Here is a 13,093-nt window from a genome sequence, read left to right on the forward strand (position 1 = left end):
TAATATTTATTACACCTACCCTGTGCAATATATTCCGTTACTGTCATTTCATGGAGGAGAATTCCAAATATACCTAATTTCCGCCTCTATATATCCGCACACTACACACACTCCCCCCTCGTCCAATCATCTGTTATTCCTTCTCCTTCCTCTCCTCCCAATATGAATACTACAGTCACCTTCGTCAAAGATGAATGCTCTCTGCCGAAGTTCACCGGGAATAACATACCTGTGCAAAATTTCTTTGCGGAAATTGAGGCAGAAATTACAAGGAGGAATGCCACAGACGACTCTCAGAAAATAGAGATTTTAAACTCACGTGTGAACCTCAGTGACTCAACAGCCGAACATATCCTTCAGTCGAATGTTTTCAATGAGGCCACCAATTGCTCAGACTTCGTTGATCAGCTCAAGACCCCCCCCTCACCTTTTTTATCCTCCCAGTGCTGTTTTGTGGTGTTTGGTGTGTTCCGAAACTAAACGGAAAAGGAAACGAAACCGCAACTGTTCCTAAGAAAATTCATAGAGAATTAGTGTCATCATAACCTGTCGCTTACTCTTGTGTGATTACATTGCCAACGAAAATATGTGTATAGGGCAAAAGTATCAAAGCATAGGTATTACAATGATAACGGTAGTCATCTCTCTTCAACTCCTTTTTTTTTTTTTTTACTTTTTTTACTTTGTTCCATTTTTTTCACATCGGTTAATTAATTTTCTATCAGTCTCCGTTGTCCCATTCTCTTTTTACCATTATTAAATTTTCTTTTCACCCCCGTTACTTTTTTTTTAACCCTCTTGCTCCATTTTCTCTTTACCTTCATTATTCTGTTTTCTTTTTCTTGTTGGCTCTGCAGGCCAGAGCCAGCAGCTTTTTCGAGACCCAGAAGAGAGTGAAGATTCCCACGTGGACTACAACCAGGACGTCCAGACACAGATACTCGACCCAGGAGAGGTCTGCCCCGGGAGACCGGAGGGCTGGTGCCCCACGGTGTCGAATCACGTACTCTGTCCACCAGACAGCGCGGTCGGTCGGCGTCTCCTTCTGATCACGAAGACTGAGAGATGCCTGCCCAACAGCTTTCGCGTACCTGCAAGGGAAAATGACTAAAGACATGCTAGATGTATTAAGGGATCATCAGGTAATTATAAAATTGACACTCCCTTCCATTATAAGCAAAAGTGTGACGTTCTATGTTATCTAGGTATATAAATCAGAATTTTTACCTCCCCCACTCATTTAACTAGAAACCTGACGATCTTCGCAATCTAGGTGTTTTCCTTAGAAATCTGACATTCTCTTTTCTCCCTTAATTAGAACTCTGACGTTCTATGTCACCTAGGTTTCTCACTTAGAAACGTGACGTTCTTCGAAACCTAAGTTTCTCACTTGGGGTTATTGATGATTTCGTTCAGCGAGTCAACAACAAGAGGCACCGTCAGTTCCTTCAGCTTGATGGCGATGCCAAACCCGGCCCTCTGGAGTTTGGCCGCGACTTTGGGTTGGTCGAAGAAGAGCGGGATTGCAAGAACCGGTTTGCTGTGGTATATAGTTTCTTGTGAGCTCAGCAGTCCTCCATGAGTGATGAAGACCTTGACTTTAGGGTGAGCTGTTTAGATAGACGGACAAAGTAAATCTATCGGAGGCAATAGTCACAGTCTTAGCGAGAAAACAAATGTAAATGTTTTCAATATAAAGCTCTTTAGACTGACAAGTTGAATGTCTGAGAGATGGGAGTCACAGACATTGAGAAAAACAAATATGAATCGTTTCATTATTGAGCTGTTTAGACAAACAATATCAATCTCTTGGGGGTCACAGTATTAGAAACAAATGTGAATCGTGTGAAACTTCGAAGTAAACAAACCTAAAATATCCTGTTGCGGAAGCCATTTGCGGATGAGAACGTTGTCAGGAAGACCCTCTACTTCTTTCTCAAATTTCCAGATGACTCTCTGTTTCATTTGGGTGAAAGCTTCTATCATGATGTTCCGGTAATTCGCTGGCACAAACTCACCTCTATGCACAGACCCTAAACTAAAGTAGATCACACCGTGTTCAGCTTCTTCTATCCAAAGAGCGACGTCCTGAAACAATACATTTTTGATTGCGATACAATCAGTCTTAAAACAAAAGTATTAAGATAAAGGGATGCTAAGATGATAGGAAAACAACGAGTGGTGGATGGGAATGAAATGGGTGGAGTGGGTACATACCTTAGCTGGCTACCTCCTTTATAAAGGGGAAAGAGACCCTTGGTATATAGAGTAATATAATTCCAGGAGCCTTTGGAAGACCTACCTTGGGAAGAGGTTTCCCTGGTCGACAGTGCATAGCTCCTACTTCGATCTGGGACGGTAGGAGCGGTTGAGTCATGTCCAGACTGTAGTGGCTGTTGATCAAGGATAAGCTCACGTTCTTCTCTAACTCCAATATTGGTGGAAGATCAGGGAAATGCTTGTTGATCTGGACAAGGACAGACATAGGTTAATGGAGTGAGGGAGGAATACGACTTGGGTAATAAGCACTAATAGGTGCAACCTATCTCGCAAATAATACTGGTAAGAAATGTTACCAGTGGTGTGCTCCAGGGTTCAGTACTTGTACCCAGAGTAACCCTAAACAAAAGGGGCTTTCTAAAGTAATAATATTAATAAAAATAATATTAATTCGAATAGGTATTAACATCACGGTCTAATACGGCTTAAGGAAAGATAACTTGAATATTTATCAAACCATTTGTCTTTGGCATCTGTCGTCATATGAAAGCTTAAAACCGAGCGAGGGTTAGAAAGCTTTTTTAAATTGTTGTGTCCAAGTAATAGTTTCGTTTTTATACATTCATTCTAACTTAGAAGGTTTTTCTTCTTCAACTTAAGGAAATTCTTTCCCAACCCAGAAGGTTAAAACTTATCTCGAGACAAAAACATGTTTCTTCTGTTTCTTTTACTCATTGCGAAGGCATGATAGGTACCACTTTTAAAAGACATTGAAATGAATGAAAAAGTAATTGTACTTAGCTCACACATCTACTGCCACTGGAATCCAATCTTATCTCGAGAAATTGCTCGGAATTTCTAAATCATCTTGTATAACATCTTGCTAGGTTATTAACTTGGTGTAGCAGATCAGGCATACACGAACGTCGTGGAATAATAAGGAGAGACACAAGGCAAGTATTGACCAGTTGTGGGGTCGAGATGGGTTGTCGATTGTTAGTGAAATGAGAGAGTGAGACACTCGTGGAAGGGCAAAGCCCTCTCAGTTGCAGCAAGCCTCTCTCGCTCTCTCTCTCTTTTTTTTTAATCCACAAGCTTGACCTGCGGCGCTGCTCGCTATTCTTCTTCTTCTTCTTCTTTTTCGAGTTCTTCTTCTTCTTCGAGTTCTTCTTCTTCTTTTTCGAGTTCATCTTCTTCTTCGAGTTCTTCGAGTTCTTCTTCGAGTTCTTCTTCTTCTTCGAGTTCTTCTTCAAGTTCTTCTTCGAGTTCTTCTTCTTCGAGTTCTTCTTTTTCTTCTTCGAGTTCTTCTTCTTCGAATTATTCTTCTTCTTCTTCGAATTCTTCTTCTTCTTCGAGTTCTTCTTCTTCGAGTTCTTCTTCTTCTTCTTAGAATTCTTCTTCGAGTTCTTCTTCAAGTTCTTCTTCTTCTTCGAGTTCTTCTTCTTCTTCTTCTTCAAGTTCTTCTTCTTCTTCTTCTTCTTCGAGTTCTTCTTCTTCTTCTTCGAGTTCTTCTTCTTCTTCTTCTTCTTCTTCTTCGAGTTCTTCTTCTTCGAATTCTTCTTCGAGTTTTTCGAGTTGTTCTTCTTCTTCGAGTTCTTCGAGTCTTTCTTCTTCTTCGAGTTTTTCGAGTTGTTGTTCTTCTTCTTCTTCGAGTTCTTCGAGTCCTTCTTCTTCTTCTTCTTTTTCGAGTTCTTCTTCTTCGAGTTCTTCTTCTTCTTCGAGTTCTTCTTCTTCTTTTTCGAGTTCATCTTCTTCTTCGAGTTCTTCTTCGAGTTCTTCTTCTTCGAGTTCTTCTTCAAGTTCTTCTTCGAGTTCTTCTTTGAGTTCTTCTTCTTCGAGTTCTTCTTCTTCTTCGAGTTCTTCTTCTTCGAGTTCTTCTTCTTCTTCTTAGAATTCTTCTTCGAGTTCTTCTTCAAGTTCTTCTTCTTCGAGTTCTTCTTCTTCTTCTTCTTCTTCTTCTTCGAGTTCTTCTTCTTCTTCTTCTTCTTCTTCTTCTTCTTCTTCGAGTTCTTCTTCTTCGAATTCTTCTTCGAGTTTTCGAGTTGTTCTTCTTCTTCGAGTTCTTCGAGTCCTTCTTTTTCTTCGAGTTCTTCTTCTTCTTCTTCGAGTTCTTCTTCGAGTTTTTCTTCGAGTTCTTCTTTTTCGAGCTCTTCTTCGAGTTCTTCTTCTTCGAGTTCTTCTTCTTCTTCGAGTTCTTCTTCGAGTTCTTCTTCTTCGAGTTCTTCTTCTTCTTCGAATTCTTCTTCGAGTTCTTCTTATTCCAAATAATACCTTTGGTAATCCCCATGATCCGATTTCCCCCCATGTTTTGTAAAATTCTTATAACCCGCAAAGTGATATTTTTCGAACTCACACGTACTCTCTCGCGAAATTTCTCCGTCAAACAACTCGAGTTTTTCAAAAGTTTCGTCACTGTGCTTGTGCGATAACACTTTCCAAAAAAAGAACTCATAATATTAATAAATGAACAACGTGAATCAGATCAGTTCCAGTTGAAAACGTGAAACGAACTGAATAAACCCTTACACCTACCCAGGGTCCGGTGCGGCCGTTTTGCCGGGTCTCGAGAAAAACTCGCAAACCGGAGAATTATTTTTTTATTTAGTATAAAAGCCTACGTTGGTCCACCTCCTCGCCTAATCAGGGCTGTCGCGAACCAACGTGGTGAGCCCCACAGCGAGTCCCGAGACTCGAACTCACGATCACCTGCTTATGAGTTGAAGACACTATCAACTACACTACCGCGCGGAGTCTCTGAATTAATTTAATTCCAAGGCCCTCATGAGTGAACCCATATGTTAGAAAATTAAGTGGCCTTATTGAACTATTTGACAAATTAAACGCAACTAAATGTGTGAAATATCTTCTTTAAAGTGAGGGTTCTTATGGTAATATGGCACTGCCTAGTGTAAGCCTTATGGTCTCTTGCAGTCTCCCCCATTCCTATGTTACGAGTTATAGTTGGGGAGAATCTCTTGATCGGGTCTATAGGTATGTTGCTAAGAATAATTTTTTGAAAGATAGTTGATGTTTAAGGTGGGTAATTAATGATGTATTTCATTTTGGAGATGAAGGTTATGTCTCAGTGAATGAGAATATGTTTATCTGACTCTCGCTAAATTTATATTGGTCGGAAGGAAGTGGAGAAGTTTCATTAGATATGTGGAAAGGAGTTCTTATTGGAAATGGGCCATTTTAACCTCCACTGATAGATACATGACGTCCTGCATCTTCAGGGGCGAGAGCTAGAGTGCATGTTTAGTTGCGTCGACGCAGAGTCATGGGATGAGACTTGCGTTTGGGTGAGTTATGTGTGGTCGTGGTAGGTGGGTTGTTGGTGGGAAGTGGGATTGGGTCGAGGTTGAGTTTGACCTTTCTCAGCTTCTCTCCATGTATGGTCACGGTTGTGTGATCGGAAGGATCCGTTAGTAGAAAAACATTGTTAGGGAGTGAGCTTGTGACTGTGAAGGGACCTAAGAACTTGGGTCTGAGTTTGTTAGTCCTGGTTGAGTCTTTGACCATGACAGTGTCACCAAGCGTTATGTCAAGTGGAGTTGACCGTTTGTGTTGTTTTGTCTTTGTCTTTTCTTGGGCTTCTTTGAGGTTTTCTCTGACTTGTTTGTAAATGGTTTGCATACCTCTTTTGATGCAGTGTGTGAGGTTGTCTAGGTTGTATAAGGGGGGGGGTTGGTTGAAGATTTGGTAGGGTAGGCGCATTGGCTGGCCAAAAATGATCTCATGTGGGGACATCTTTGTTGCGGAATTGACTGTGCTGTTGATACTGGCTTGTATCTGTGGTAGCCAATCTTCCCAACTGTCCATGAGGTCGCTGACCAAGGGTCTGAGCACCTCTAGGACTTTGCGATTTGTTCGCTCAGTCAGACCATTTCCCTGTGGGTGGTATGCAGTGGCAAATGTTTGGTCAATGTTGTAGAGGTGTGCTATTTCGCGCATCACCTCATTTTTAAATTCTGATCCATTGTCAGATAACATTGTGTGTGGTATGTTGTATCTACAAAAGATATTGTTAACTAGGGCTTTGGCTACAGTCTCTGCTGTTTTGTCTTGGAGTGGTATTAGGATTGTGTATTTAGAGAAATATTCTACTGCTGTGAGTATATAATTGGAACCTTGATGGCTGGTTGGCATTTTGAGTAGATATAACATTTTTTGAAGTTGGTGAAGAATCTGTGTGTCACTGGTGCATGTGTCGAGCAGGAGTCAGCAAGACTGTACCGAACTCCACGGCAGATATCAAGTGTAATTTCTTATTGGGGTGGAGTATAGGATTCCGTAAGAACATCTCAATAATGTGTCTAACATTCGTGTAAGTTAAGCTTCTCTTATTTCATCATTCAGTTTCTCACTATATGGCGCAAGAGTAATTCGACATTTGGAAAACTGAAAAAGAAAAGATCGTAACCGAAGTCGTTTCTACTCACACGAAGTCGCAAAGGCAAGTAGCATGCTAGCGAGAAAAGCATAGTGTGCCGTTTACCTAAGTTCCAAAAGGTCGTGGCCAAGAAATTGCATTTTTTTTTCTTGGTACTCGGGTCAGACTTTAACGCGTTGTGTATTTTTTTTCTGTTTTGCAATTGTTATAAATATTAAATTGCAACCCGATACGCCACTATCACTGAAGATGCTTGCTGTCACCTGGGCCACATCCAAATGCAAACCATATCCGTTTGGATTGCCCCACTTCCCGTTGATGACGGACCATCGTCCATTCATCCCCATCCTCACGTCAAGAGCGTCGTCAACGGCAACGCCAGCGCATCGTGGGGACGACCCGTTGCCCATCGCCGACGCCGATAGGACGCTATAAAGAATCCAGACCGCGGCACGGATAAACCCCGCTTAAGGCCGCTTGCTTACCTGCGTGTCCTCCGGGTTCCCGTCCGACCAACTAGCCCTACCCAACTCTGTCCCTCCGTATTAGAAGATCCGAGACGCCCTCTCCACCGACTGGGAACGGACGCTGTACGACCAGCACATCGTCGTCCCCGCCGCCCTACGGAAGCGCCCACCGGGCTCCAAAGACGCCGTCCTGGCGCGTTCCATCCCTGGGTGAAGGACCTGCTGTCCTTGTGCGCGGATCCACCCAACTCCTTACCCGCCGCTCGCCTCGACTCGCGAATAGGCATACTTCTCGCGATAGGCCTGCGAGTTTGGGTGGGTGAGGGGATCTGCATAGGATACTAGCAGGGCCTCGTAGTGTTGTGGCGTGCCCCGACCATCAGTGACGCTTCCAGTACAAGGACTCTTTGTTATGGCCGATAAGGTCTCATTCATACATGTACCAAACGTAGCATCGTCTTCGCTCTGTGTAGCAAAAGACGGTTCCCCTCACGTCAGTCCATACCCGTCTGTCATACTGTCAGCACATAGTGTTCCATGTACGCATAACCCACATTAAACGCATCAATCGTCCCCTCCCCCCATGTTCCAATAACATGTTGCTATCATAACACACATCGGCTGGTATAGGGTATGGAAATTGGCGCCAATCGCGGGGGCGAGTCTGCAGGTTTACCAACTGTATCGAACCGTACGGCAGAAGTCGAGTGTTATTTCTTATTGGAATGGAGTATAGAATGATGTAACCGGAGTCGTTTATACTCAAACGAAGTTGTACAAGCAAGTAGCATGCTAGCCTAGTGTTCCACCATCCTTAGGTAAACGGCAAAATATACAAACCTCTTTTTGAACCACTGGCACAGTTTCCCAGTGTTTATAGATGAACCCGAATTGGATGCTCCTGAATATATTGACTGCTCTTTGAATCAGGCTCATGGGGTGATTCCTCAGGTACTGCATGCTTGGTGTGTAAGCTGGATTCAGGACATTCCCCATAACTGCACTGTGCATCGGCTCCATTCCTATCCCACAGACCACGATGAAAGGCATTTCATGCACGAAAGGATAAACAACCTAGCAAAGAAAGACGTTTATGAACTAAGAAATAATAAACAAGAACTAATACAATATGTAACAAATGCGTGATTCCAGGTTCGTAAACTTACATGAGACTACTTACGTCGTTCATGTAACTATCTAAAACAATGACGTCGAATTCCTTTCTTTTATTATATATGTCCTTGACTTCTTGGATTTGGTAGAGCTTCTTGGCAAAGGCTTCAAAGATGAAAGCAGGTGGCACTAAAGCTTCTTCCATTTCCTCTAGAAATTCAAAACAATTGACGCTGTCAAAGTCAGTTTCTCTTATTCCGTGTGTGAATTCGTATATGTTTGGGTGTTTCGAAGATGGCGCCTGGTTGGTGAGCATTGTGATCTGTGTAAAAAGTAAAATGAATACCAAGTATCATCCGGCACAGTTACTCAAACAACACTGTAGAATTAAGAGAAAAGAGAAACCGAGAGAGATGTGGACAGAGAAAAAGTCATAGACAGAGAGACAGGCAGAGAGGGAGAGAGAGACTAACCTGATGCCCACGATCGGCAAGCTTTGTTGCTAAGGTCATATGGAGAATCCTGTGGCTCCTGGTTGTATACGGAAGGAGGAAAAGGATCTTGTAGGATTCTTCGGGAGGAGGCAGTGATGCCGAAGATAGGATCGGCAGGAGAGCCATCAATACAACAAATCTCATCTGAAAAGTTATGTTTATATTCTATAAATATACTGCATGTTATGCATACACGTGTGTGTGTGTGTGTAAATGAGTAAGAAGCCGATCGAAATATAAAGTACGAGTACTGTGCCGTATGCTGTCGTACTAACAAGCTCAATAAAATTAACTTAAAAAAAAAAGAATTACATAGATAAACCTCTATGGACCATTGAGCTTTTGTACTGTCACCTGTATTTCAGGCCGCATATTGTGAATCTTAAATTTATACATATATATATATATATATATATATATATAATGTGTGTGTGTGTGTGTGTGTGTATACGTATATATGTATGTGTCTACGTATGCATGTAAGAAAGTTAACTGATTTGGCGGAGGTCTGTGCTTTCCGAGTACTGCTAATGTACAGGCTATTTGAGTGGAGGAATACATGCCCCGGGGCAATTGTAAAACCCCACACACGCGCGCGCACAAACACACGAATTTAAGAGCAAATTAGACACTGCGAGATACAAAGGCGGGACACACGAGCGTAGCTCCGCTTCCCGTAAGACACAAATAGACTCTATTAGGTTTGGTGAGGTTAGGTCAGATTAGGTTAGTTTATGTATCACGAGCCATAATCAACTGTAGAATGTTAGGTTAGGTCAGGTCAGGTTAGGTTATGTATCACGAGCCAAAATCAGCTGTATAATGTACACTCCAGCAACACTCAACTGTACAATCTCCACCCCGAGCACGTGTATTGGAGGAATTCTACAATTGAACTTATGCCCCTTTTAATGGCAAAACAATGGAATGGCGATACCATTATCTAATTTCTGTGTCATACTCTCTATGAAGGTATAAAAACAGTCATGTTTTTTCAACATAGCTATGTAGAACAAATACTCGTATGAGTATATTAAAAATAACAACGAATGTGCATAATTATGGTATAGTTTAAGTCTGTGTAATAGCAACTATACTCCATTCCAATAAGAAATTACACTCGATTTCTGCCGTGCTGCTCGGTACAGTTGGTAGTCCTGCACACTCCTGATCCACACAGGCACCAGCGACATGCAAATTCCTCACCTCCTTCAGAAAATATTATACTTCTCCACTTTGTTCATAAGATAGGAAATTTTGTTTTCAATCGTTAGAAAGAGCAGTCATTCTACATTTATTGATCGAAAGTGTATAAAACTAAGTAAATATGTGGATCTGAAGTCAAGGAAAAGAAATTATCGGTTGATACACATCTTTACTAATAATCAGTGTTTACAGCAATTATGGTAACAAGTGTAGAATAGAACATGTGTCCTCCTACATAAAGAACTCCTGAACAGATCATACATAAAAAACATAAAAGATAAACAAGAATTAATTATTTTTATCAGCATTTTGCGTCCCTCCTCCTCCTCCTCCATCTAACTTATTCATCATTTGATTAATAAGAGAAAGAATCCATCTTATAGCGTATCTCTATTTTTCTTACTTTTATGAGTACACTCAAATAATCTACCTACCGTCTCCACAGATTAATTATTGGTAAGTTCCCGTTATACAAAAACAGTCTCGAGTAAGAATGATGGAAAACGAACACTTTCTCATAATCAATTATGAATAAGTTGGAAGAAGGAAGAGAAGAGAACGAGTCAGCAACCATCATCTTTTCCTTCCTCACTGGCGCCACGAGCGTCACGATGCAAAATATTTATAAAAAGTTCTTAATTTTTTATAGATTTATGTGTAAAATCTGAATGCACCATCGTGCTCAGGAGTTGTTTATGTAAGAAAATACATGCTCTATTCTACACTTGTTATCATAAGTGCTGTAAACACTGATTATAAGTAAAGATGTGTATAAACCGATAATTTCTTTTACTTGACTTCAACTCCACTTAATTACTTAGTTTATCCTATCAAATTTTGAATATATATATATATATATATATATATATATATATATATATATATATATATATATATACATAGTTGTAGAATGACTGTTCTTTCTAATTATTGACCAAAATAAAAAATATATATAATATTTTCTGAAGGAGGTGAGGAATTTGCATGTCGATGGTGCCTGTGTGGAGCAGGAGTGTGCAGGACTACCAACTGTACCGAGCTGCATGGCATAAATCTAGTGTAATTTCTTATTGGAATAGAGTATTGTCTAATGTATTTGATAGACACTAATTGCATTTTTCGATCTAAAGGTTGAAGTACATACGAATACACACACACACACAAATAAATTTCATGCATACATACGAGATATATTGCATTTACAAAATAATTATATAATTAAAGAAATCTATCAACAAATTAATAAAAAAATAAAAATAAAATAAGCAAATAAACAAAAAATCTAAAGGTTTAAGTACATACGAGTACACACACACACACACATACATTACATTTATACATACGAGATATGTTGCGTTTACAAAATAATTACACAATTAAAGACATTTATAAACAATTATGCAAACAAATAAAAATCAAACAAATAGATAAAAAATAATCAAACAAATAAATAGATAAGCAAATAAACAAAAAAAATATATTAATAAATAAAAAATCTCAAGCATATTGCAATCCTCTCTTATCGCGTGGAGGCGTTGCCGAGTCATACCTTAGACTTATTTTGTTCGAGGTCGTTACGTCTAAACACTGACTGATTTAACGTACCGTTAAATGAATGCAAAATATTGATATACAAATTACATTAAATCATTAAAATAAGATGACACAAAATAGTGCATGAACCTGTGTCTGAATTTCAAACTACGTACCTTGTGGCTGCCCTATTATTCGTTATATACATTTTGAGAGGAAATCAAACATTGATAAAATAGTAGTGTAATGATTCTCGAGATAGTTTCTCCATTCGCATTAGGAATTATTTCAACTTATATTTCAGTTACACCTATATTTTGTAATGTTCTTGATTTCACTATATAATTGGCTAAGATATATTCAAAGATCATAATATATTCAAATGCAGCAAATTGCCAGGACTTGTTTTATTTACAAAATGTGTTCGAGTCGCCGTAGTCTGTCATAACAAACCGGGTGTTGTTTTAGGATTTTCAGTGTGACAGTAAGTGAGATCCAGTAGTACGCTGTAAGCATGTTACATGTATGCAGGCCATGCTTTTTCAGTGTCTAGGAATACCACCACAGAATCAGCATACACACGGGTAGGTAATGCACACGCCAATGTTGAAAACATTCTTACTTACCGTAGTGGTCTGGTCAACCAACTACCCTCCAACCGTAGTTTGGCAACTGACGACTTGAGCACTTAAAGTCAAGGTTAGGCTTAGTGGAACTTGGCTATGTTTCTGTCGTTCGTTCACATATATTCAACTGAATAAAATATGTACGATCACTTCAGGTGACCAAGGGTTTTGACTGATATTGGCTAAGTAATAGCGGTTACGTTCAACACTTGTGCTGTCTGTGTGCCGTCTATTGCACGGCTGAGAAACAACCCTCCTCACTCACTCCCCCTGAAGATTATCATAATCATTGACCTTGGTGATTATTATGCACGTCTTTCACCAAGGCTCGAAATATTTACTTGTCAGACCTTTAACCACAATGGTGACTTTCCTTGTATGACCTCTCATTCAGATAATTGACTTTTAAAAAGGCGTTGCTGCATTGGGTAGGCGAGTGTGAGTAAAATTGAAACTACGATCCTAACTTGAATGCAAGCCTTGTGTGGATATCACTCCCTTCCCTGCCCTGTAGCCGTGTGACTTGCATCACACTTGCGTGAGCAATGCAGGGGTGGAGGTGTGGGGAGGGGAAGGAGGAGGAGGAACAAAGGTTCAGCGCCAGGAAGTGATGACGGGCGGTGGTGGTAGGGGAGGGAGAGGATGCATCAGTTGACTCAAAACGTCACAAAAACAAAGTCGTCGACGTTCCTCTTTTTACTTTTTTTTTTTTTTTTTTAACCGTGGGATGATTGGCGTTGTAGTGCAACAAAGTATATTGTCCTCAGTACACCACAAGCTCTCATTTTCATTGGTAAGCCTAGGTTTTATATATATATATATATATGTGTATATACATATATATGTATATATATATGTATATGTATATACATATATATATATATGTACACATACATATACCAAGGCTTTTTCCCCCTTCCAAGGGAGGTAGCCAAAAAGGGAAAGGCATAAAAACACTCCCACCCATTTCATCCCTAAATACACTCCACACCCCTCCCACCCTCCCTCTCGTCTGAGCACCTCCTGGATGACGGGTCATCC

At 40.3% G+C, this 13,093-nt stretch overlaps 1 protein-coding gene across 2 annotated transcripts; it reads right to left on the reverse strand.

The window, feature by feature from the left end:
- Positions 1 to 656: 656 nt before the first annotated feature.
- Positions 657 to 12,571, reverse strand: LOC143026424 (UDP-glycosyltransferase UGT5-like). Of its 2 annotated transcripts, XM_076186765.1 has the most exons (8): positions 12,053 to 12,571; positions 8,667 to 8,831; positions 8,261 to 8,515; positions 7,921 to 8,154; positions 2,303 to 2,467; positions 1,869 to 2,088; positions 1,391 to 1,610; positions 657 to 1,091 (listed from the first exon to the last, which is right to left on the reverse strand). In XM_076186765.1, the coding sequence occupies exons 2-8, from the start codon at positions 8,829 to 8,831 to the stop codon at positions 824 to 826; spliced, it is 1,527 nt and encodes a 508-aa protein (XP_076042880.1). In that variant the 5' UTR covers positions 12,053 to 12,571; the 3' UTR covers positions 657 to 823. The 2 variants fall into 2 exon arrangements, with proteins under 2 accessions (XP_076042880.1, XP_076042881.1); XM_076186766.1 differs by lacking the exon at positions 12,053 to 12,571 and having other exon boundaries at positions 8,667 to 8,821.
- Between the last annotated feature and the right edge of the window lie 522 nt (positions 12,572 to 13,093).

This window comes from Oratosquilla oratoria, chromosome 6, assembly GCF_046742065.1.
Source record: "Oratosquilla oratoria isolate Oo_2021 chromosome 6, ASM4674206v1, whole genome shotgun sequence".
NCBI lineage: Eukaryota > Metazoa > Arthropoda > Malacostraca > Stomatopoda > Squillidae > Oratosquilla > Oratosquilla oratoria.

Excerpts from the sequence above, each read along its gene's own strand:
- LOC143026424 (XM_076186765.1), bottom strand. The coding sequence starts at position 8,831 with ATGAGATTTGTTGTATTGATGGCTCTCCTGCCGATCCTATCTTCGGCA. Across the intron at positions 8,516-8,666 it reads TTGCCGATCGTGGGCATCAG|ATCACAATGCTCACCAACCA; the intron begins GTTAGTCTCTCT and ends CTTTTTACACAG. Across the intron at positions 2,468-7,920 it reads TGCCAGTGGTTCAAAAAGAG|ATCAACAAGCATTTCCCTGA; the intron begins GTTTGTATATTT and ends GTCCTTGTCCAG.